The sequence below is a fragment of the Falco naumanni genome, chromosome 12 (genome assembly GCF_017639655.2).
Source record: "Falco naumanni isolate bFalNau1 chromosome 12, bFalNau1.pat, whole genome shotgun sequence".
Lineage (NCBI taxonomy): Eukaryota > Metazoa > Chordata > Aves > Falconiformes > Falconidae > Falco > Falco naumanni.
The window spans coordinates 32,794,735-32,819,542 of NC_054065.1; the positions used below are offsets into that span (position 1 = coordinate 32,794,735).

General features: G+C 45.7%; 1 protein-coding gene across 2 annotated transcripts; it reads left to right on the forward strand.

The window, feature by feature from the left end:
- Positions 1-58: 58 nt before the first annotated feature.
- SNX5 (sorting nexin 5) lies at positions 59-17,581 on the forward strand. Of its 2 annotated transcripts, none has more exons than XM_040611751.1 (13): positions 59-187; positions 9,013-9,117; positions 9,609-9,719; positions 10,291-10,412; positions 10,736-10,859; positions 11,529-11,624; positions 12,492-12,597; positions 12,677-12,752; positions 13,629-13,668; positions 13,760-13,846; positions 14,936-15,095; positions 15,844-15,929; positions 17,016-17,581. In XM_040611751.1, exons 1-13 carry the CDS (start codon positions 155-157, stop codon positions 17,061-17,063), a joined length of 1,194 nt encoding a protein of 397 aa, XP_040467685.1. In that variant the 5' UTR covers positions 59-154; the 3' UTR covers positions 17,064-17,581. The 2 variants fall into 2 exon arrangements, with proteins under 2 accessions (XP_040467685.1, XP_040467686.1); XM_040611752.1 differs by lacking the exon at positions 59-187 and adding an exon at positions 1,007-1,125.
- Positions 17,582-24,808: the final 7,227 nt, after the last annotated feature.

The window sequence follows — 24,808 nt, forward strand, 5'->3', positions numbered from 1 at the left end:
TCCGTCGAGAGCCGGGCCGGCGCGGGGGCTGCCGGGACGGTGGGGGTGTGTCGCTGGGGGCGTGTGGCGGCCGCGGCTCCGCCCTGGGCTATATGAGGCGGCGGCGCCCGCCGTGGCGCGGAGAGTGGTGAGCGGTGGTTGTGCTCGGTGAGACATGGCTTTGCTCCGGGAGGACGCGCTGAGCAAGGTGAGGGCGGCGGCCCGAGTCAGACTGAGGCGAGCGGCGGTGCTGCGGCTGGGCTGGCCCCGCGGGCTGCGAGGGGGCTCCCCGCCCGCTCCGCCCCCGGCCGCACCGGGGCGGTGACGGGGTTTTGTTCGATTTAGGGTTTGGTTTTTAACTATTAGTTTTCTTAGCCCCTGTGCTACTCGCTTCCTGCGGCCGAGGGCTCCTGAGGGCACCTGGTCGAGGGGTAGCCGCCCAGGGGGAGCGTGAAGTGCTGTCCCTGAAGATGCCGAGAGAAGGCTAAAGAAAGGAGGGAACGGGGGTAAAACCCCCAAACCACGGAACAGCCAAAGCCAGGGTGGGAAGGGGGAGCAGGGAAGGGCTGTGTAGCTGCCGTGAGGCAGCGCAGGCGGGGAGCGGGGCCCTGGAGCGGGGCCCGGAGGCAGGGGCTGCCCCGCGGGGTGCCGGCGGTGCCCGAGGCCTTTCGACCCGCTCTTCCCCAGCGGGCCAGCTGCCTGCTGTGCCTGGGACCAGCCTCCTGGGTGTGTGGCCTGTGTTCATTAGGCTGTCAGCTGTCACTTCAGCTGGGATGCCTTTTTCCCTTTGCTGTCACATCAGTAGCTGCCTTGGTTTTCCTTTCTCTGGTAGTGTTGAAGATTTGAGTGCCAGGGAGGCTTGTGCCTTGCCTTTGAGGGGGAGTATGGGATGTTACCCGATGTTAAGACTTTCAAGGTCTCAGAGGAAATGCAAGCTAAATGCTACACTGGGAACTGGCTGTGTTTGTTTGAATTAATGTATTTGTATGCAGACAGAGTGTGGAATTATTTCTCATGCTGGACAAGCTGCCTGGCTTAAATTACCTGGTTTAATAACTACTCTCCATGCACCTTGAATAGAAGGCAAGATAGCCCTGTAACAATCTGTGAGCTGTCCACTTGACTTTCATCCTGTTGCACCTGAAGGTAGTTTTGTATTGTGACTAAACTTAACTCGCTTGCAGGAACATGACTTGTGTTTAAGTTGCTAAGGGTGCTTAAGTCTCTTCAGTCTGTGTTTTTTCCAGCTTTTTGAAAGGTGTATGTTAACTGATGTGAGGGCTAGAAACACACCTGCCTTTAACTCTTTTCATTTGCTTCTCTTGCATATGAATAGTTTTAAAAAAACTGATCCAGTAGAACATGCAAAAGCTTGTTGAACAACTGTTTTCTAGTTAACTTGCTTTGAGCTGTGAATTACCCAGTGCTTCAACTTTTCTGCTGCATGTGAAACTATTAGTATTAAAGTTTCTGCCGTTTGAGAATACTGAGTGCCAGTGTATAGGCTTGCAAGACCTGCAGGTGATGGGTGGAGGGGAAGGTAAAATATCAACTGCCTTGCAGCAACTGGTAGTGCTCCGAGTGTTTATGTGCCCTTTCTAACTTAGCAGACAGGAATATTGGGGGGGAGGGGAAAATGTTCCCACAGTGAGGGCTGGAGTAGCTTTAAACTCTAATGCTCAATGGCCAAAGATTAACTAGCTTGTGTTTGGTAGCAGGGCTGTCTTGAGATTCCAGCAGCAGCAGGGAGGAGAGAAATACTCCTATCTTGTCCCTGTTTAGGCAAAGAAACAGCAACATGGAACTTGTGCACAGCTAGTAGATAAAGCCTATGCCTATAAAAGAAGCTTCGTTGGGTATTAACCTTGAATAGGGATTGTTGGTAAGTATAAACTGAAAACTGACCCTGAGGTGATGAAGCAGGAGAGGATCAGGATATGTAGGAAGAGGACGGGAGGGTAGGATAAGCGTGATTGGAAGTGCAGTGGGAAAGATGGTGTAATCTGTCATGGGGAGGAAAAAGCACTTGAGAAAGTGAAGAGAGTATGGGGACTGCCAAACTAAGGTTGTGCACATACCCTGGTATTTCTTAATGTCAGTGGCTTGATGGTATTTTAAAGGCTCCAGTCTGCAGTTAAACTGTTCTAGGTCAAAATACTGAGAGTGCATGTAGTAGCCCCTCTTTCTGAGAACAGTCAGCGGAAGAAAAAATGGTGTGTCATAGCCTGGGACTTGCTGTTACAACTCCTGAACAGTGGCTCTTGGTGCTGGGCAACTTCTGCTATATGTTCTAGTAGGCCGTCACTTTCCAGATCTTGCTTATCCTTTGCAAGAAAACAGCTTCTGCTTGTTGCGGGAGGAGATGAACCGCTAGCAAGGTGAAAGCGACTGGATGATGTACTGTCAAGGACATAGTCTCCGTGAAGCTGGTGCAGCAGTTTGGGCTAACGACACAATTTCATGTCCACGGGAGGTGAAGGGGGCATGGTGAGTCTGCGTTGCTGAGACTCCCTACCACCAGCTCTGGCCTCACTGCAGGAGGTCAGCAAAACATTCTGTAGATGCTGACTATGGCTTAGGTGTTTGCTTCTGTTGCACAATTTCCGTTTTACTTGGGCATACTTTGTGGTGCAGATGGTATACGGGCTAAAAGTGCTTAGCTATAGGCTGTGCTCTGCAGGCAGACTGCTGCAGCAGGGTAGATAGAGCCTGCACTGCCAAAGCAGTTGCTTGACCCCTAGAGCTGAGGAAGCAGTGGGTTGGATGGAGGTGTCCTGTGTGCTGTTAGGTGGAACAAGGTGAGCTAGAGAAGCTTTTGCTCAGAATGTGGGATCCTTGAGCGTTGATGGTGTCCTTCCCACAGCTCCTTACCTCTGTAAGGAGGTGTGTGACCACTTGATTTCTGCAGAGTGATGCAGATGATCTTTCTGACAGGAGAGCTAAGTGAACAGCCAGCTTATTGCACAGCCAGTGGCAACAGGTGCTCTGGCTATAGAGGCTGCTTTCTGCTTACTTGCCAAGCACTGTGCTTGGTGCAGAAAGCCATTTCAGTGTGACTAAATTGAGCTGTTATTCCCTCTTTATCTTTGTTTTAAGCAAAATAATTAAACCATTGCATCACTAATTTTACAGTCAGAAGCTGTAAATTTGGGAAAGCATTTTCTATAGCATAAATAGCAACATGAGGGCAGCATGCAAGAAGACTGGTTCAATTTTCCTCGTTATATGTAACTGGGATTACTTCAGGATTGTTTCAGCTGAATGTCAGAGAGCTAATATCAAGTCTGTCACGAAGGCTGCAAAATCAAAGCTTTGCATCTTTTGTATTGGTTCTTTACTGCTGCATGCATGTAGTATACTTTCAGATGTATTTTTAGTATCTTGATTAAAGGGAAACTTAAGCTACTTGTGCTGAATATGACTGAAGTGTTGTTCCAGCAACTAATGCCAGATAGTCTGAAGACTGTTGGTTAACTCCTGGGTGTTGAAACCCAGGCCCTCTGGAACTCAGGACTTGGTATAAACTGCCAGAAAGCACCATGATCTTTTAGTGTTCTCTGGAGAACACTTAAACAGCTCTAAGAAAGACTGCTCTGTAAAAAATGTGATGGATTTTGGATAGTGGCAGATGGAATTACTACTGGAGTCTTATTTGTGGCTGTTGCTTGAATGACAGCAAGGAGTTGATCATAAGAGTTGTGGTGTAGGTTGGTTTTTTTTATAAGCTAGCTGACAGTAAGCAGAAAGCTCGGTGACACGTAAATCCTTGTGGAAAGGCTTTGTTCCCTCTGGGAGCCCAGCTATGTGGAAGACTCCTGGATTAATCTGACTTTGAGAACAAATATGGATTCTTATTTCCCTAGCAATCGGATGTTGTATACTGTTGCTTGCACTGGCAGATTCTTTTGTTAGAATGCAGAAGTAACATCGAGTCATCTAGAACTGATGCTCAAACTGCAAAGGGTGTAATTTTAAAAGCAGGCGTTCAGGCAGTTCAACAGAACTAGGCAGCTTCAGTGGCTGAGAATATTTCCTTCCACTGAATGCCTGCCAAGTGTGAAGATGTGTTTGCACTGGGTGAGGCCTGATCAAAACTTATGTCTGGGTAGCTGATGGTCATCACCAGATTGTACTGAAATGATCCAACATTTTTTGTTACTTTTTTAACATGTCCAAGCAATAGAAGAAAGTGCTGTCAAATGCTACCTGGATTGGTCACAGTAATGCACTCTGCTATCTCTTGGGCTACCAGATCAGATGATTGTCACAGTGTCCTAATTAGTACCATAATATCTGTTTTTAGTCTTCTGGTCCTGAAGCCTAGAAATGTTAATCGATATGATGTCTGATTGTTGTTCTGGAGGGCTCTGCTTGATGTCTTCTAATTTCCAGGTCAGACAGTTGTGGTGGGCAGTATCTTTACTCAAGAAAGTGAAGTTTTTCTTGAATCCTCGAGAAGCCCTGGGGATCTCAGTACAAGTCACTGAAGAGGCATCGGCCTAGAAGTGGGGAGGCATCAGAGCAGCTGTAACAATTGCTGTAGTCATGGCAAACCAGAAGCCTCTAAGTTGTTTCTGAGAAAGGGAAGTGAGAGATCAAAGTGGAGGCACTGTGCTGGGTTTGGGTGAGTGTTTCAGTTTGCAGCCCAACCCAGCTGTTTCCCCCTGTGCTGCTTCAAGAGTCATCATCCTCTATAGCTCTTTGTGGCATGTGCTGCAAGTAAGGAAGAAATGATCTCTTGCAAGTTGCTGATCTTGAATTATATCCCCTTGAGGGTGTGGGGTGACAAACTGGTTTCTAGTAACTGGGATTGAGAAACCTCAGTTCTTTTGCCCACTGCCTGGAGTGCAGGGAAAAAGCAACGATATCCAAGCAGAGAAATGCCTCCAGATATGATGGAGCTGCCAGATATGGCAGGCCAGAGAGCTAAAATGGAGTGGTTTCCTGGGAAGGCCTTAGGTGGGGTGCCTGCTGTGATACAGAAAGAAGCCTGGGGGCTGGAGATGAAAGTTTAATTCCTTTGCTCTGCACAAGCCTTCATGTGACCACAAGCAAGTTGGTCTTCATTCCTCCTTGTAGGATGGGTGCAGGATGAGTGGTAGAATGAAATGCCTTGAGCAGTGAGCTGCTAATGCTGCAGGAGCAGGTGCTTGTGTAGGTAAAAGGTTGGTGTAAAACATCTACTTTAGGTGCTCACTGAGGTAGTGCTTTGTAGAGCTGTGGCAACAAGAGGGGGGCTTCTTTCCTCCAGTTCAGTGGAGAAATGCTGCTCCAGCACTTTCTGTAGGGAAACAAGGCACTTTGTCCTCCTGAAGTCAGACCGTGAATACTCTCTTTGTAGTCTGAGCCTTGCTGCTATGATTGTGTAATCCTAAAGGTCTCTGGCCTAGAGTTAGAAGCCCACAGTGACCTTCACAGGACTAGAGTAGACCAGGTTTTATGATCCTCTATTTCATGTGGCTCCAGGTCCCTCACTGAAGAGCAGACTCCTGAAGGGTAGGAGTGATAATCCTGTGCTGTCTTCAAACAGTGAGAGGCTTGATGTTTGAGCCTGCAGTGGCCTTAATGTATATGGCCCAGCCTATACTTATACAGCAGATGTTTAAGGCAGGAGAAGTAAAGGAGTTTTTTTTAGCAAGGGGCTTCATGTAGTCCTGAGGGGCAGAATCCCACCGCTATATGTAGGGGAGTTCTTGACTCTTGCCCTGTGTTTGGGCTGGTATCCCACTTTGGGCCATATGTATAGTACATACTGCTCTGGAGCGCAGAGCTGAGCACTGCTGCTTGTTGACTCCCAGTTCCTTCTTTGTAAGGAAGGCCCAGCTGGGGCAGCAAGCTTTCCTGCAGTAGCATTTCTGGGGTTTGTTGAAGCTGTAGGTTGTATGTTCTTGCTGCTTTGCCTCTGCAGGTCATGGTGCTAGTGCAGCCGAGAAGCACCTGTGACACTTGAATTGCTTTAATCTGACAAAGCAATACCATTTTGTGTCTATATCTGCTTGTCTCTTTTGCAGGCAACTACTAGGCATGAGGGAGTGTGCAGGCGGCATGTGATCATGGGTTACTTTCTCTGCAAGACTTAATAAGAAAGTTCACAAATTCAGGACTGGCTGATTTGTGTAATCCTTTCCTTAGTTTAGCTGGGAGGAAGCAGTTTCCTTTGGCTTATCATACTTTCCAGACTCAGCAGTTCATATTGTTAGCACTGCTGATCCTGTTTGGACAGTAAAGATAAGTAAGCAGGATGCAAAACACTGGGGTCTGCATCTCACTGCTTTGGCTGCTAGTGTTATCTGGCTGGGAAACACTGACCAGTTTGCCTCATTCAGCTGGCAACACACGACAAGCTGTGCTCCAAGTGAAACTAGTATCTGAATGGTGGCCTGTGCTTCCTCTAGTGCTTGAATGGGGCAGCTCCTGCCTAAACCAGTGTCAGTGATCTTGGAACCATGTACCTTTGTGCTGTATGGTCTGTGTCTTCCTAGCAAGTACCAGAGTCACAGGCTTGTAGGGGAATAATCTGTCCCATGGGGTGACTGGAGAGAAATGACTGTACTGTTGGAGTCCCTGTAGTGTTTGGAGCCCTACCATGTCCACTTGGATGTGGGCAGTGCTGGGACTGCTAGGAGCTGTGTTCCAGGGCATAGCTCTAAGCTGAACACTCTTGCTTGTTGCAAAGGCAATACCCAGGATGGGATAAAAGCCTCCTGTCCCACAGAACTCAGAATGGTAAGCTCAGTGTGCTGCATACAAGGCCCTTCCATAGTCATAAGGCTTAAAAAGATGTCTCTTACCTAGCTCCTTCTAACTCTAGCTAACAGCTGGTATGCAGCGGATGGAAGTCTTTTTAGTGTGGCTGGAAGGATGAGGGTACTCCTCATTTATGTATGAGAGCCTAATCATAGATGACAGTAGACATCAGTGGTAGTGGGAGTGTAGGCAGGGGCAGGCTGGGTAGAGGCAAATACATGCTAGCCTGACAGCTGTGTCCTCTGCAGGTAGCCAGAGAGACTTGTCATCTACCAGATCTGGGCTGCAGTACACAGATGGCCAGACTAGGGGGAGGGAGCTTTCAAATCTTTTGGAAGCAAAGCTTCATCTTATAAAGGGCAACCTCTGAACAGTTCTTATGCAGCTTTACAGGAACTTAAGGCAGTGTTCAAGCTGTCTGTGATGTGACAGGATTGCTCGGATGCTGTCTGGCACAGTTTGCTTAGAGGCTTTGATGCTGAAACCCGTGCTTAGCAGGTAGTAGGGGCAAGCTCCTGGCTGGTGGGGTCTGTGTACTAGTGTGCTGCAGGGTGGTGAAACACCATCAGTCATGGCCTGGTTCTCTAGCTTGTTTCCTGAGAAGGTATTTGGAATTGCTTCTGAAGAATAACCTTAGGATTCAGCCTGGCTCTGGTCACTCTTTGGCAAACTTCCTGTGTTGTGGCCTTGATCTCTGGCAGTTTCTCACTTAACAAACCATTTTTATTTTGTGCTTATGCTGCAGCACTGAAGGGAGGGCTTCTTAGAACACAGGCTTCGTGGCACAGGAACCACCATGATGTGATAGGCTCAGGTTTCTGCACGCTTCTGAAGTACAGATGACTGACTAAAGCTGCTGATCACCAGCATCTAACAGCTTGTAAAAGTCTATTCCAGGGTATCTAAATACATCCAGTACATACCTCAAGCACATCCATGTATGTGTGAACCTTAGTAATCTATGCTGGGTATGCCTAAACTTTTTTTGTTTACTTCTGAGGTCATGTAGAGAATTGAAGCCATTTGTCCTCAGTGGTTGGGTACAAGCAGTGAACTATGACTTGGTAAAGGAAATTCAGGTTGTCAAGTGGAGGGAGACATGAGCTGGTGGCTATGCTGAATGTTACCACCCATGAGGGCAACCTGGCCGCTTCCTAGAACAGGGTGGCAGGCTGAGCACCAAGGCCTTGCTGGCTCAGTCAGAAAGCTCTGTCCTTGCAAGGAATTCCAGTAGAACTATGACTTGAGGGTGTTAGTGGTGTGTAACCTAGAGCATCTTCAACTGAGAATGCTATTCCACCGCTCTAGAAAAGTTTGAGTATGGTTGAAATTATGTTCTGGGGGTGAGCTGTTGGAATGAAAGAAATGAGTCCCCAAAGGAAGATGCTGGCTCTAAGGCCTACCTGAAGCACTGGGAAGGCAAGTCTGGTCTTTATTGAACCTGGTAGGCTCGGAGGTCTCCTGTAAAGGGTGCCTCACACAGTGTGCTCAGAAACCTGAATAGCTGCTCTGAGTAGAAACAAATAGCACTAAAATGTTGGCAGGCACAAAGCTCTGTCTAGAAAGGGTAGGACAGACAAAACCTGACTTTAGGAGCGGAAGAGACTTGCGGTTACAAGCAGTAAATAGCTTTCTGTAAAACAAAACTCGGATATCTTTGAGGCTAGTTTTTGTACCAGCTTATTGGGGCTTTCTTTAACAGCAAATGTGCATTCTAGAAGCAATGAATAATATGATACCAGGTATTCTGAAAATAAGATTAAACAGATGCAGTGATAGTGCCACAGTGTTCTTGGGTTTTGTCCTGTTTCTGGCAAACAGTTGGCTTTTAGACTCTGTGGGAGCCTAAGGAGGCTTCATGCCCCACTTTTCCCCAGGATCAGAGAGAATGTAGCCTCTGCAGCTGTCAGAACAGCTACTGGAACATGTGCAGTAGTTTTGGGAGATTGGAGTGTGCTGATGACCAATCCAAGCCTTGTGAGGAAGCATCAGGCTCTTGTCTATGGCTTGCTGTTTGTGAGAAATAGAAGCACTTAATTCTTCTCGCCTTGCATTAAAGCAGCTCTTAGGTTGGAGGGTGAGGAAACGGATCATAAGGCTAGGCTCTTAGGAGCTGTTCTGCCACATTATTGTGGCAGCACAGGATAATGAAGAGAACTTGTAGGGTTATTGCTGTCTTCTAAATGGTGTAATAGGCTTTGGCTTGGTGTGCTCCAAGTAAACAAGCTGGAGAAATACTGGAAGGAAGATGATTGACCAAGGCTTGTACTGTGAATTCTGTTGCAGCTGAGGTCTGTATCTGTAGACCTGAACGTTGATCCTTCTCTCCAAATTGATATACCTGATGCCCTAAGTGAAAAGGACAGAGTCAAGTTCACTGTGCATACAAAGGTAAGATCATGGTATAGAAAGAGGTCTTCATAAATGTTATGACTGTAATATGTGTATTTACAAGTATCTCTAAAAATGAACTTGGCAATGATAGAAATTTTCCACTTGAATGTGGCCTGCGGGTGTATATTTATGCAGAAACTTCAGATTTCTGAAGATGTGAACGCTCTAAATAGAGACAAGGTAGCTGATACACTAGATTGTCTTTGCAAAGGAATCCTAGCTTGACACCAGAAGGCTGGGGAGTAGGAGTGGGGAAACCAGCTACTGTGAAACTTCACAAAATAAACTGCATAAATGCTGTTCCACAACAGTGCCTTTTCTTTAAATAGTCTCCTTGCTGGTATGGCTTGCGGAATGAGTGCCAGCTCAGCTAAAAGAGAGTAGGCAAGGCTCTTACTAGGCAAAATAGCTTCCTTTGGAAATGGACAGAACTGTTTCTAAAAGCACTAATTTACAAAACAGTAGGCCTTCTATATCTTCTCTTCCAGACTACACTGCCAGCTTTTCAAAGCTCTGAGTTTTCAGTTACAAGGCAGCATGAAGACTTTGTGTGGCTGCATGATACGCTCACTGAAACTGAAGAGTATGCAGGACTTATTGTAAGTACTTCCTAAAAAATGTAATTCTGAAACACTACAGTAATTTAAAGTGCATACTAGTTAGAGCTGAAGTCTGCTTTACCAATGTTACTAGAGTTTTGTGACTTGAGTATTCCCCTATGGTTCCTTTTGCCTTAATTCCCAAACACCTTGAGTGGTATGTTAACTTTCCATATAGCTTGGAGCAGCAAAAAAAGCTTGATGCTCTGAGAGTCTCTGACTCTACAGTGGTATTCATATCTGCCTGAAGATGACACAACGAAATGCTGTAAAATACAGTCTTTCTTTCCCGTCATTCTTTAGGAAGCCCTGTGGGCCACAGAAGATGGCTGGCTTTGGGGTGGATTATAGAGGCTGTTCCTTTTGATGGCTTTCCCTCCTGGGGCAGGGGTAGCGCAGGGCTGGGAGGGGCAAGCAGGGACCTAGACATCAGCATGCCTCGAATTCCTGAGTGCAGAGCCTTGGTGGCTTGCCATGACCCAGGCAAAAGGGCCTCCTTCCAGAGAAGGCTAGAAGTAATTTTGGAAAACTTTATTTGCTAGCATCTATCACTAACCAATTCCTTGGCTAGATACCTCCAGCACCTTCAAAGCCTGACTTTGACGGTCCCAGAGAGAAGATGCAGAAACTAGGGGAAGGAGAAGTGTCTATGACAAAAGAAGAGTTTGCCAAAATGAAGCAAGAGCTAGAAGCGTAAGTAGAATGAGTCTACTGGCAAAAGCTGCACTTAGAGAAACCTCCTGGGAGAGCAATTTATTTGGTGATAACTGATCTTGGGTGTGACTGTTTTGAAGGTGTCTGCTGCTGCATAATTTTTAAAATCCTGGAGCTGGGGAGCTGCCAAAAGCTTTCAAACTGGAAAACTTACTAGCTAAAGAGATTGAAAATAGCTTTTCTATCACTAGCTAGCTATTTCAGAAGCTGGTGAATATTTTCACTGGATCAACTTAAAGCAATTCTTTGTGTATTGAAGAAGGCAGTACAAGTGAGGATCTTGGTCTGTTCTTTCCTTTCAGTGAATACCTCGCTGTCTTCAAGAAGACTGTATCATCACATGAAATCTTCCTTCAGCGGATTTCTTCTCATCCTGTGCTGAACAAAGATCGCAATTTTCATGTTTTCCTGGAGTATGACCAGGATGTAAGGCGTGCTTTTTTTTCCTCTCCTTTCCAAGTAAGGCAAGATGTTAGGAGTGCTGTCACTTTTTTCTGGGCACAGTCAGAATACTGTGTAAATCTGTGCATCATCAGCAAGAAAATACTGCCAGTACTTCTGTGAGATGATTGAAGGATGAAAGCCTGACCTTTAGACCTTTTCCTGCTACAAATATCAGTATTTCTTAATCCTAGTCAAGTTGGTTAGGAAGCCAACTTTATATGCCTTTATCTAAGGAGCCAGTGTATTCAGGTGTACCTGTGCTGTGTGCTGCGTCGTCCTAAAACAGAAGAATGGAGGTGTATTGAAGCTAGTACTGCATCTGTTGTGTTATACCTAATTATGAGTGATAGATGCTGATCCAAGATGTGTGAGGAGAAACTGAGCTGTTTCTGGGAATGGGAAAAATCTGTGGTGCAGAATAGTTGAACTATTCTATTCTGTACTATTACTATCATGTAACAAATGGCTTGACTAGAATAGTAAAGCCATTTGTTACATGATCCATCTTTATACAGGTATTATAAAGAGCTTGGAAATCAGCCTGCTCTGTCATAAGTGAAATATAAATGATGTTGCTACACTGCAGGTGTCAAAATAGTCCCTTTTCCCTCTTGGTGTAATGTTAAAGCTGTCTTGGCCTCTCTGTTGCAGCTGAGTGTTCGGAGGAAAAATACGAAAGAGGTGTTTGGTGGCTTTTTAAAAAGTGTGGTAAAGAGTGCTGATGAAGTCCTCTTCTCTGGAGTCAAGGTGAGGTAGTTGATTTACCTCTTACTTACCCTAATTTTGATGCTTCTTGTTTCCTGCTCTGGGGAAGTTAGGTATGTCTGCTTCAAGCTTCATGTGTGTGGGGCTCAGTTACTAACCCTTGTTAATGCTGTCCCAACGAGTAGTCTATATTAATGTTGACTCCTGTAGAAATAAGACATTGGAACTATAGGCTGTTAAAGATTTAAGTGAATATTGAAAGTTTCTGGTGGATGCAGAAGAGTTGCCTTAACACCCAGTACTGGTGGGGAGGAAAGGATTACACAGCAAATGTGCTTGTGCGTTTCATCTACTCTGGAGCTCTGAACAGACATGATTTATGTGTTTCTGCTTGCACTAGATGAGATCAAATACCAAAGGCTCCTGTAAATGGTCCAGCTTGAGCTTTTTCTATCATGTTGCCATGGTAGCTCTTTCGAATAGATTTGCTGTCCTAAACACAATGTCATGAAACGTTACAGTACATGTGACATTTGCGGATGTGAAGCAAGCTTGTAAACTGCTTACTGCTTAGCCACTGTGTTGGAGCAGGCCTGGGAAATAAAATTTCAGCAGCTGATAGTCCTAAGGGCTGTCTGGTGCCAATTTAGTGGCTGCTTCAGACAACCAGCTACATTGAACAGCTGGATGTCAAGTCCATCTTCACTTCATTGTGAAAAAAGCACTTGCCAGACAGCTTGGTTTGTTGAACTCTTGACTCGGGATCTTGTCTTGAACTCTGTTCTTTAATGGAGATCAATAGACATAATGCTCAGGTGGCTATGGTTATGTCTTTGGCCCTTCCCAAAATAGCAAAGAGGTTGTATTCTGTATAATGTAACTGACTTAACGGGTCCTACTCTCTTTCAGGAAGTAGAAGACTTTTTTGAGCAAGAGAAGACTTTCCTTATAAACTACTACAACAGAATAAAGGATGCATGTGCAAAAGCAGATAAGATGACAAGATCTCATAAAAGTAAATATTTTCAAAGACCTTTCTAATGATCTCGTAGTCTTGCTGATTTAAGCCTGAAAATTTTGTCTTGTTCTTGTAGATGTTGCAGATGACTATATTTATACTTCAGCTTGCTTGAACAGCCTGGCATTAGAAGAACCTACAGTTATCAAAAAGTAAGCAATTCTAACCGTTCATAAACATATCCTGAGTCTGGGAATATTAAGTTCCTTCTGTAAAATCCAAGGGGTTGAGTCATAGCCAGTTTGAGTTTCTTGAATTGCAAGAAAATGGCACTGAAACTTCCCTTCCTTTGGTGCTTGTGATGCATCAGACCTAAAACTATCAGTTGCATCCAGCTTTTAACTGGCTGATCTTTTTTGCCAGTTGTGCCCTAGAGCTGAACTGTGCTGGTCATCAAAGCTCCTTCTAAGCAGAAGTTTCCTTGAATTTTTCTTCAGGTCACAAACTCCCAGAGAATATGGGAGAAAGGGTTTATGCATCTGTGTTCTAATGTGCTGTTGAATACAAGCACAGTTTAATACAGGCCTAGTGTATGTTCTGGACCTTGGAAATTCCAGAATGGTGTGGGTTTTTTAAGCCATGGAAAACTAGTCACCTTTTCTGAAGTGAATTCTTCCACCTCTCTGAACTTTGTTATCAATTCACCAAGACCTTGTTAAAACAGAGTATGTAGCTGCATGAGCAAGGCTGTTCATCCCTCTGGAGGGTATTGTCGGGGAAATTCTCCACAAGATCCTTACACTCTAGAGATCAGTGTAGTTACTTTAAATGGTGTCTGGCTGCTCAACTGTACTAGTCTGTCAGGCTGGGATCCAGCATCTCTTGTACTGAACCTTTTGTTTAGGTCTTCGCTTAAACCAGAGTTCTTTTCAAGCCCTTGTCTGGGTCTGTATGTGGGAGTGAACTCCGGCCTCGAGCTATTTGGTTTTCTGCCAATTGATGCCAGCATTTATCAGGCTAAGAACTATCTAAAACTTATTTATGCTTTCTTTTTTCTTTCCCCCCCCCCCCCCCCCCCCCCCCGCTAGGTACTTGTTGAAAGTTGCTGAGCTGTTTGAGAAACTCAGGGTAAGAGAAGCTCTGGGGAGTGGGGAAAGAATCCGTGTATCTGGATGTTGCTGTTTCCTGTTACATACCAACTATCTGATCTCTTCTGCAGAAGGTAGAGAGTAGAGTTTCGTCTGACGAAGACTTAAAGCTCTCAGAACTGTTGAGATACTACATGCTCAATATAGAAGCTGCTAAGGTGAGAATGGTTTTCTTTCTTGAAGCTTAGATCTTTATGGCTCACTGATGGTATTCTTTGTGCTTTAAGATAAGAAAGTGGACTCTTGTTTTGCCTAAGATGTGTCACTCCTATATTCTGCTGTGGCTTAGAAACTGTATGTTGGCTAGCTGTGTTCCAGCCCACTTACAGAAGGCCTGCTTACGATGGCCAACCAGTTTTTGTATGGGTAGAGAGGAAGAACTCTTTACATTTCAGTAAGTTAGAGTCAACTGAATCTGAGTCTGCAGCAGTGTGCTAACCCTTCCCCTGCCTGAGTACTCATGACTTCTCAGGAAACACAGTGATAACTAAAAATCCTGAAGTAAATCCCCACTGATTAAGTACTTAATCATGAATGTACAGTAACCGGGGAAGGCTGCTGGAGTCTGGACTTCCAAGAGCGGTTTGATAGATTGATGTGACTGACAAAGCCTTGCCAGCAACTCTTTTCTAATCAATACTTGGCAAGGGGGTGACTATGCTGAGAAATGGTTTCTAGGTATAAAACTGATGAGCCTCTTCATATGGTATCATACCTCTAATGTCACGTACCCTGGAACATTCACTACAGGCTCTGTGCAATCTACTGCTATTCAGATATCAGGACTACACTGCTGTTAAATTGGAAAAGAACTGGTGCTGAGACCTATACTGCTGCTTGTGTCTAGCTTTGTGTAGTGCTTCAGTCAAACTGTCAGATCACCAACAAATGAAATGATAGTGTATTCCTTCCTAGAAGCAGACTGAGGGAATTCAGAAAGTGCTGTTCCTCCTTAATGGAGAGGCCTGCCTTACAGAAGGATAAAGCTACTTTTAGGGAAGAAGTGATGCCTACAGTAGCCCTCAGACTTCCTTGACTAAGGCATGAGAGGCTCTCCTGAAAACTTGATGCTGCACTGGTGAAACGCTCCTGTTGCTGCGCTAAGAGCATAGCAGATTATAATAGCTTGTTGGAAGGATCAGAATCTGGTGCTGAAAGAATTGAAACCTGCTGCTAAGGTAGCTGTAACCTCAGTTCGGGAAGTGGTCCTCTTTAAGTTTTGATGCACTATTCCTGTCTATTTTCAGGATCTTCTGTACAGACGTACAAGGGCTCTTGTTGACTATGAAAACTCAAACAAAGCTCTAGATAAAGCCAGACTGAAGAGCAAGGATGTCAGGCTGGCTGAGGCACATCAACAGGATTGTTGTCAGAAGTTTGAAAAGATTTCTGAATCTGCAAAACAAGGTAAACAAAGCTTTGCCGTATTTGTGCTGAAGGGAGATCTTAATACAGTCCAAGCTTCCATCTGACCTTCAGCTACTGAAAGCTTCTGAACACTCCTGAAGCAAGTAGTCTGGACACACCAAGGGCAGTACAGATGCCTGTAAAATTAATGCAGCTAAATATTTTTAAGAATGATTGTCTAAAGCCAGAGCAGTGTCAGTACAAGACAAATCTTAATTAAAAGCCCCTGGTACTTGCTTTCCAGACTAAACTTTTGTTCTGAGCCTCCACCAGAAGGTAACTACTCGGGCTTCTGATTATCTCAATTAGAACTGTGCAAACAGGCTTTTACTCTGTCCCAGTACAGCTGAGTGCCTCATTCAGAGTTTCAAACACTGGTTCTTAGTAGATGCCTTTGGACAGTACAGAACAGAGGAAACATACTTTCATGGTACACATTTTTGGTGTTCTTGGTTTTTTAAATGTTCTGTGATCTCAGAGCTTGTGTGGCTGGCTTCTGTTTTATTCCAGTTGTCTTCCTATAAAACCTTTCTGTCTTAGACAAGCTGTCTGTTTCCTCACAGAGATGTCAGTGTAATTAATGCATTTCTGGCTAGGAACAGCAAGGTGTAACTTTTGAACCTTTTTCTAGTCAAATATTGCAACTGGAGCTGTACAACAGAACTCATGAAACATAAGGGGCGTTACTGAAACTTCAGTCACACTTTGTATGTCTGTCTTATCTTTGTTTGTTCATTCTTCCCTACAGAACTGATGAGCTTCAAACAGAAGAGAATAGCAGCATTCCGCAAAAACCTAATTGAAATGGCAGAACTGGAAATAAAACATGCAAAGGTGTGTTCTTTTTGGAATTTAACAGGCTTAGCTTGAGAGAAGTGAGTAAGGTGTAACTTGGAGGGTTTGCTGGGTTCCCTTTAAAACTAGAAAGTGCAAAATAGAATGGCTGGGCTCTTCAGCTGAGATCTGAAGAGGGGAAGGAAAGGAAGTAAAAAAACCTGTAGATGTAGTTCATACAAAGAACAAATGCTGACAGTCTTACCTGCTCTGTGCATGAAGTCTGTTCTCAACCTGTTGCTCTTGGTACACCAGCCTATTTGCACTGCAAGTAAGAAGTCTCAGTTTTGCAGGTAGTACACAGCAGGTCACCTAACTTCCCATCGGCAGCCTCATCTGTGGGGTGTGATCTCTTCTGCATCTAGACACAGCTGCTGATTCAAGTGTTCTTGAGTGCTGTGAGAGCACATCCTGCAGCTTGTGATCTGGCTGTCAACCCTTCCCCCTTGGCTGGTCAGTGAAGGGGGACACTGGCTTTGTAGCAGCCTCTGCCACACTTTACAGAGCAGGCTTGAAGTAGGCTGCAGAGACCACCCCATGTACTGCCAGCTTAATCCAGGAAAGTGTACACAGGTTACAGGGTCTGTTAATTTAGTGCAAGGAGAACAAAGCAGAAAGACTTGAGAGGTAACTGTGCATCCCCAGCTTCTTTTGAAGAAGGAAAGTGTAATTTCCCACTCCCTGAGAGCTCTGGACTTCATCGCAGGTAGCTACTTTGGTACTGAGCTTGAATGTGACATATGAAAGGCCTGACAATACTGCTCAGTTTGGCTCACTTAAAAAAAAAAAAAACAAAACACAAAAAACAAACAAAAACCCCCAAAACTTACTACTGTCTCTTTCCTCTGTCCTTCCCACAAAATGAGTCCTGGCTGCAAGCCTGCAGGAAGAGGTAGATTGGACTGTATGATCTAGTTTTGATGCTTTACGGCTTGAATGCTTGTCTTTGCAATATAAGCTCTTTAGCAGTGTCTCGGGCTACAGAATCCTGGGATGGAGCTACTATTTTGGAAGCTACTTTGTTGTGGAAGGCAGGATTTAAATTATCAGTCATACTTAGCTGAATCTAATTCTCTTCCTTTTCAGAACAATGTCTCTCTCCTGCAAAGCTGTATTGACTTGTTCAAGAACTAAGACGCCTTATTCTGAAAATGTGAAAAAGCATCAATTGCACTCAATGGCCAGGGGCAACTTATTGGTTTGACTTCATTAGCTTAAAATAAATATTGTCACTGAGATTCTGTTTGACTAATACTTAAATATGTTGATAGCGATACATTGACTTTCTTGGTATAAATGAGAGCTGAATTGTGTATGTATTGTCTGGATGTAGCTAACATCCTGTTGGCTAACTCAAAATGAGTCAAATGTAAGAAATCAGTTAGCTGCTGACTGACTTCATCTAGCAGAAAATGTTTTTCAAGAAGAACTTTTTTCAGGATCATAAAGTAATCTGTCTCTTCATAGCCCTAATATATTTAAAACTTGCAAGTGGGAGTGACTTCTATAAGTGTAGTGACTTTATAAAGTAAATATCTTAACATTCCACTTCCCAGTCAGATTTCTACCAAAATATATTTTGAATTTCTATAACTACATGCAGTATTTGTACACTTGGGCAATACATTAAATAAAGATGTCTGATACAACAACTGTTGTATGGGAAGACTTTGTGTGGGATGTAAAATGACAAACAGGTTTCAGGCACAGAACTATCACAAGTTACTCATCACCTGAAACTCTTTATTCAGAGCACTAGAGATAAATACTTGACTCTAAGATTGTTCTTGAAATGGGTGTTGACATGAAAAATGGGGAATTCAGGTCATGTTGCTGTTTGAGTAGCTCTCAAACTTCTACTTCTTATATGCTACACACAAAGGAAACCAAGCCTTTCAAAGGTATAGATCGCTTGGACTCCTTCAGACTATTTACAATGTGTCATATTTTGTCAGTCTTTATATACCTCCTGCTAGCAACAGAAGGCTGTTTAAATCTTCAGGGATTCTGGAAGCATAGCCCTAGCCAGTCTTCTGTAAGAAGACTTTAAACTTGGCGTACACTGCCATAGCTGAGGCAACTCTGCATATAAACCCTAGGGTCATCATTCTACAGGCTGGCTATCGTTTGGTGTATGTGGATATAGGTCAGTGAGCCATATCCTTCTAAAGGCAGCTTTCTGAGTGAGTACCGAGCCTTGCTTAATTTCTTGTGACTAAACTTCTAATCATGTACAAAGTAGGCTATGTGGCTATGGTCTGGGCAGACTGCCTGAAGCATCTTTAATCAGAGAAGCTCTAAGAATGGGCAGCTCAGTTGGCAGTATCTAAGGATTGTTTGGTAGTTTACTCTTTGACCTGTTGCTTTTTCTTTTTGGTACCTCATGAAAACAGAGCAGTTCTTACCTGCAGGAGTTTAGCTGAAAAATGTCTGAATTCCGTCTCCTTCTACCTTTGACAGGAACAGTTTCAACTTGTGGTTGATTAAAGTTTCTGGAGTTCACGCTTGGCTTCTACCCAGATAGCTCCGTTCCAGCAGCAGCCACATAAGTATACTTCTTGTGGATGTGTGGCCCCTGTATAGGAGCGAGCCGGTAGGTAGCATCTGTCACCTAGGACAGATGTCATATAAACTCCTAGCCCCTTGTCCTGGGGCAGCGAGTGGTCTGAAGCTGGACAATTCTTGCTGGCAAAGCTTTGGTTTTCCTAAAAGTGCACAGTGCCTCCTGCCCTCACTTCTGGCTACTTCATCCTGGGCTCTGCTGATGTGCCAGCTGTGCTGGGATGAGCTTCTAGTGTGCTGCGGCTCTCAGAGGCCACAGTTGCTTCATGGCCTTTTGTACCTGTGGCATAGGAGAAGTAGCATCTTGTTTATGTTGTTTTACAGCAAAATATTATTATATGCTGAGTCTTTCTAAACCTAGCTCCAGTAGCTGAGTAGTCTTTGTGAATCAAAGACAGTAGCAAGGAACTTGCAGGCTATATACCGAACTGCCTTTGGGCTGAGCCTGGAGAGGTTGAGCTCTGACTGTGTTTGCCCTAAACTACTTTAACTCTGTTCAAAGGCTTTTCCTCTCTTTCTCAGAGAAAGGCTGCAGCTAGTATAAACATGACAAATGACACTGTCCCTACTCCAGGAGCAGCGTAGACTATTGTGCACATAATGCACTGCCAGTGACATTGAAGCCAAGCAAGATACCTTTTTTGTTTTTAATACTCTTATAGAGCTTTTTCATGAGATGTTTGCACTCTAAATTCTTGACATAGCTTGATTTTTACTAAAGTGTTAATCTGATCAGATTACACCCATTCAAAGTCTTTTATATCCTTTTAATTATGGCTTTATACTGATGCTCTAGTTAGTTACGGTTAATTTACAAAACCTGTAAGAAACAGTAGCTGTAAGATTTCTGCCAATAGCGCTCTTGCTCCGGAGGAAGCTGTTTTGTGTCATCTATGCCAGTAGGGTGCATTGCAGTCAGCTGCAATGTCTGAAATGTGTTGACTTGCAAAACGCTGGTGACAGCACAGCTCGCGTTGCTGGCGGCCGGTGGGTGGCAGGCTGGGACAGCTGCTGGTAACTAATTGCATGACGCTTACCCTCAGACTGAGTTGTAATGAGGTACTGGGAAAGGCAGCTGTGCACCCCACTTTCTTACCTGGCAGCTGGAAATAACTTGATATGTAAGAGAAATTAGCTACATATGTGGGCATCCTACTCGTAAGGAAGGGCAGAAATCTTTTAACTAATGTAATATGACTTCCCTTGTAGCAGAGCCTTGAATAAAGCCTTAGCAGAAAAAAGATCAGCACAAGCTAGTTAGTGTGATAAGGCAGGTTATCAATATGAAAAAAAATTTTGAAATATTGCTGAGACTTAATTTAAAAGGCTGGCTGGGGGTATGAGAGCAGAGTTTCATAGATATCCCAAACAAGAATTGACTAGTGTTTGTTTACTGATCACATCTGTAAAGCAGTTTACAGGCTTGTTGCTCTGGTTTATGGGTTGCAAACTGGCTTTTGAGAACAGGTACAAACCTCATTTCTGTGATGGTAACTGATGTGAAGAGCCACACATGACAGATGTCAGTTCTTCTCTGTCTGTTTGAATGAGGTCAGAGGGAAAAACTGTTTGGTTAAGTTTACTAAGGTTTGTTAGACATTCAGCTGTAGTGTTGCTGATGGGGGCAGATGTTGCTACTACCCAAAGGTAAGCATGCTACTGGTGTGCAGCACAAATACTTAGGTTAGTTCTGTGAAATCCCTTCAGCCGTGTTCCCTCTTAAGAGTTTAAATAGCAGGTCTCTGCTAATCCAGCCTGCCTTGCCTGAAGTGGGTTAGTGGCTCTCCCCATGGTGGCTCAGCAGGTACAAAGCTCCAGTCTGGAGTCAAGAGCATACTCTTTTAACAGAGCTGGTAGCAGAGGTGCATCCCGTTGTGCCTTGGTGCTGTGCTTGTGGCCTGTGTTATGGGTGACTGTTTCTGCTGGGGTGCAGCTCTGGGCTGTGTTGGGTGTTATAAGATACAGTGCTCCCTTTCTCCATGTAGGAGGTTTGCAATTTAGCTTTTTCTCATCCATCTTGGGGAGGAACGTGTGTGGTTTTTTTTTTTTTGTTCTCCCAACAGAAGCATGGATCCTGAGGAATCCAACTGTGTGCTCAGCATTGGAGAGCAAGGAGGTGACTTGTGTCCTTGGACAGCAGTAGCGTATTTGTGCTTATAGAAAAGCAGTGATGACTGTTGTGATGGTGCAGTCAAGGTGGGCAAGAACCAAGTCCTTGGGTGGTTCAGGGATCAGGCTGGCTGCCTGCAGGGGAGCAGAGCTAGCAATTAAGATGGACACAGAGCAGTGGATCTGGATCGCAGTGCAAACCCAGGAGAGACTAGCAGGAGGATAGCTGGATGCAGAAGTCTTGGTATAGTGCTCACGTTGGGTCAGGCACACTGAAATGGGAGTTTCATTAGAGTGGGTGAAACAAGTGGCAAGTGTGCTTAGGGAGCTGGCAGTATCTGGATATTGGAAAACTGCAGATGGGAACCAACCTGGTCACGTGAGAGCTCATAAATGTGTTCTGTTGCACAAGATAGTGATTCCAGGTGGTGCAATAAAGCAGGGTTTTCTAGCTGTAGAAAGGGAATGATTAAGGGTCAAATGTACCTCAAGAAAGAGCTGGTTTGCCCTGGTTTATGCAACTAGTGGTTCTAGGAAGACACATCACTGATACTAAAGCTGGTAAAGCAAGCAGGGAACTGTTCCTGTGTCCTTGGGATACAGAAAGCCTGGAAGAGCTGTGAGCATGGACACTTCATGCTAGTTGTTGCTTCCCGCAGTGGTTCTGCAGCTGTGACTGGCTTTACAAGCTGCAGAAACTGCTAAACACCCTGGCCTGACTAGGGGCAGAAATTCAGCTGTGGCCTGACTTGCCTTGGGATGATTACTGATGTTTTAATTAGAGATTCATCATGGCTTGTTTGTTTTTGTGTTTTGTTTTTTTTTAAACATGCTCCCAATTTGTTTAGCTCTTTCCCATTCCATCCTGTTCCTTCTTGACTGCAGACTCTGCAGGGGAGCTGTGATCCAAGGCTCTGACCTCTAGCAGTTTTGTAGCCTTGTGCTGTGCTTCTGATACCAGCAAATGTGAATTTCCCAAAACATGGAGCTGGAAAGGTTTTCTTGGCAGGTCTTAAATTCTGACACTTGCAGTCTCTCTCAAAAGACTGGGAAGACCTGCTTGTTTAGGTTGTGAAGCAAAGCGCTCTGCAGAGTTCCCATTCTCCGATGTAGCTTTCAGTACTTCCGGCTATCCCAGTACTTGCTGCTGTGTCTGAGAGCGTGGTTATCAGTTATTTCAACTTGTGCTCTAACACCTGTGTGGTTGCTTGGTGGTAGTGGAATGTCTGAAGTGGAGTTGAAATCTGTCCATTTGGAGCGGACTGCTCACCAGTCAATGAATGCAGATACTGGCGATCCATCTTAATCCTTCAGATGGCTGCCTGGCTCCAGCTTTGGACCTGCAGCTCACTTCAGTTTTCTGAAGACGGTGGTTCAGCTGCTATCAAAACTGCTGTCCAGTGGCTGAACCCTGGTGTGGCTCAGCCTTGCTTTTTGTTTACCTTTTATATTACAAAGCCACTGAGAAGGTCCAGCTGAGATCAGAGTCCAGCTCAGCTGGGTTTTTGTGCTTGCGTGCTAAAAATAATCCCTGCTAGCACTGCTTTGTAACTTGAACAGACAAGCGAGAACGGTGCCTGTTTTACAGGGGAGGGAATTCAGGTAGAGTGTGGAGAAGGTGACTTGCCTGTTGTTCCACAGGGAGTTTTTTGTCAGTCAGAAGCTTTACTTTGATCCCCAGGGTCAGCGCTGGGTCCCGTCCTGCTCCACTTACCCACCGGTGACCGGGAGGAGGGGGCTGGCTGTGCCCTCAGCAGCTTTGCTGATGGTCGGAGCTGGGGCCAGTGGCCGGTACCCCCGGGGCTGCGCTGCCCGGCAGCGAGACCTGGGCAGGGGCAGCGCTGGGCGCAGAGGGACCCCGTGAAGGGCCACAAGGGCAAGTGCAGGGTCCTGCCCCTGGGGAGGGACAACCCCCCGCACCAGCACGGGCTGGGGCTGACCTGCTGGGGGGCGGCTCTGCGGGGAAGGGCCTGGGAGCTCTGGGGGGCAGCCAGTTGCCCGTGGGCCAGCGGCGTGCCCTGGTGGCCGAGGGGCCAGCGGTACCCCGGGGTGCGCTCGGAGGAGGGTGGGGGTTATCTCCCCCCCTGCTCTGCCCTTGTGGGGCCGCATCTGCACATGAGGCTCAGACTGCAGCACGGGAACCTCCGCCTGAAGACGGGGAAGAACTTCTCTGCCGTGAGGGTGCCGGAGCCGTGGGACGGGCTGCCCCGAGGGGCTGTGGGGTCTCCTTCTCTGGAGCCATCCCAGCCCGCCTGGAGGCGGCTCTGTGCAGCCCGCTCTGGGAGAGCTGCTGCAGCAGGGCTGGGCTGGGGGTCCGGGGGCCGCTGCCCACCCCCACCCTGCTGTGAAATTCCGCGCCAGGGCTTCTGCTGTCTCGATCCACCGCTGTTGTAAGCAGTCACATGAGTGCTTGTGATTTCTAGTTTGGCTATTCCTTGGCTGTGGTTTACTGCTCGTCTGTGGAGACACGGTAACTGCTAGTGTGACTGTTCTGCCTCTGCTCTGGTGCAGTGAAACGTGTCAGTTCAAATGACTTTTAGTGCTCTTTTCTGTGGGTCTGTTTTACTTGGCAGCAAAATTGCAAGGTCACTTTCTGCAGGAGAGGGTGGTGGAGGTCTAGGCAGGTGGAAGCGTGTTGTGTGCCAGCACTCGGAGGTAGAGCACGGTGGCCAGGTTGTGTGCGCTTACTGCTTGTGGTACCTCAACTTTTTCAAGTGAGGCTGTAGAAATCTCCCTATCAGTTGAGGGATTCTCATTCCCTGTTTCTTGTATTTGATGTTGTTTTGCTGTTGCTTAAACAGTTTTCTAAGCCTGTTCTGTGTGGGGAAAATGCCCCTGAGAGCCTGATTCACTAGTATGAAATAAGGGTAAAAAAAGCTTTAAAGTTCCTGTTTACTGTTTAATGCTAGCCTCCTACCTGCTTTGAAAACAACGTATTGCTTTATTGTGTCTAGTTTAGTTTGGATCAAGTTTCTTCTGCTCCCTCTCTGGGGGATTTTAAAAGGAGAAACATAACAAAAAAAAAAAGCCTGACTGTAAGCCAGCACAACTTTAGATAGCACCTGTGGCTCAGCCCAGAAATATACCTCAGGTTTGGTATCATTTAGTCAGGGGCTTCCAGGTCTTTCTTGAACTACTCCTCTTTCAAGGCCTTGCTAAACAAAACCTCTTTAGGCATAAGTGGTTAAATGAGCAGGTTAGCAGAGAGTGTTCTAATAAAGTTAACTGGTCCAGTTAAATTTGAGACTGCAATGGATATAGTTTCATCACGAGCTTGCTGCCACTGAAAGGGGATGGCCTCACTTCCCCTCCTGTTTTGTTCCTATTGCATCCCTTGGGCTGGTCCTGATGTTTGTGTGGCCTTGTGCCAAGCTGATGTAACTGACGAAAATGGCATGAGATGGGCCAAAACGAAGGCAGGCGTTTTGCCAAGCCAGTGCGCTGAGTCTGTGTGGCTGGAGCGGAGAAGCAGGCGGGCCTGTGCGAGGGCGGCTTGCCGGGGATGGAGAGGGGAGCCCGTGCTGGGGAAGCTCAGCTCAGCTCTGTTTTGAAACTGTTGGGCCAGCGCTGGCCCAGTAAGTGCTTCCCTTTTCAGGAGAGAGTGGCAGCCCTTACTTCCCTGCAGCGGGAAGACCTGGGCCACCTCAATCCAGGGCTGTTTGCATACTGGGGACCACCTCTGAACGGGGAACTTATTAGGAAAAGCTTGTCCTTTGGAAGGTGCACAGGCAACTCTTGCTGGGAGGTGGTGGTGGTTGGTCACTTGTTCAGAAAGATTTCCATCACTTTGGAGAAACTAATAACTGCCCTTGCGTGGGCAGAGCAGCACTGGAGGTTTAGGTCCCCCCACTCACAAACCTTTTTAGGAGGGTGGCAGAATGGATTTGGACCGTGGATGTGGAAAACATCAAGTTGAAGTCCAGAGCTAACAGGCAGTGCCACTTTAAAATTTTTCATTCTGCTGTGGAGATTATTGGCACAGCCTCCTTCAGTAAATGCAAGGTTGTTGCCATGGAGGACAGGAAATCCCTCGTCTGCACAGAGAAGGAAAACATTGGAAACTGTCCTACTGTAAAGCACAGCTGCCTCGGTGCTGGGAGAGGGGTGCTTGCTTCTGTGGGGTGTTTTCCAGAGGTCTCAGGTTTTTGTCTGCAGATCTTTGCACATATTTGCTCTGTTTCTTAGTGGGCTGCGTGTGCGTTTGAAGA

What these genes read in the sequence shown, in the direction of transcription:
- SNX5 (XM_040611751.1), top strand. Translation starts at nt 155, where the DNA reads ATGGCTTTGCTCCGGGAGGACGCGCTGAGCAAG. An exon ending in GATGACAAGATCTCATAAAA is followed by an intron (nt 12,598 to 12,676) that starts GTAAATATTTTC and finishes TTGTTCTTGTAG; the next exon opens with ATGTTGCAGATGACTATATT. An exon ending in TTCTGAATCTGCAAAACAAG is followed by an intron (nt 15,096 to 15,843) that starts GTAAACAAAGCT and finishes TCTTCCCTACAG; the next exon opens with AACTGATGAGCTTCAAACAG.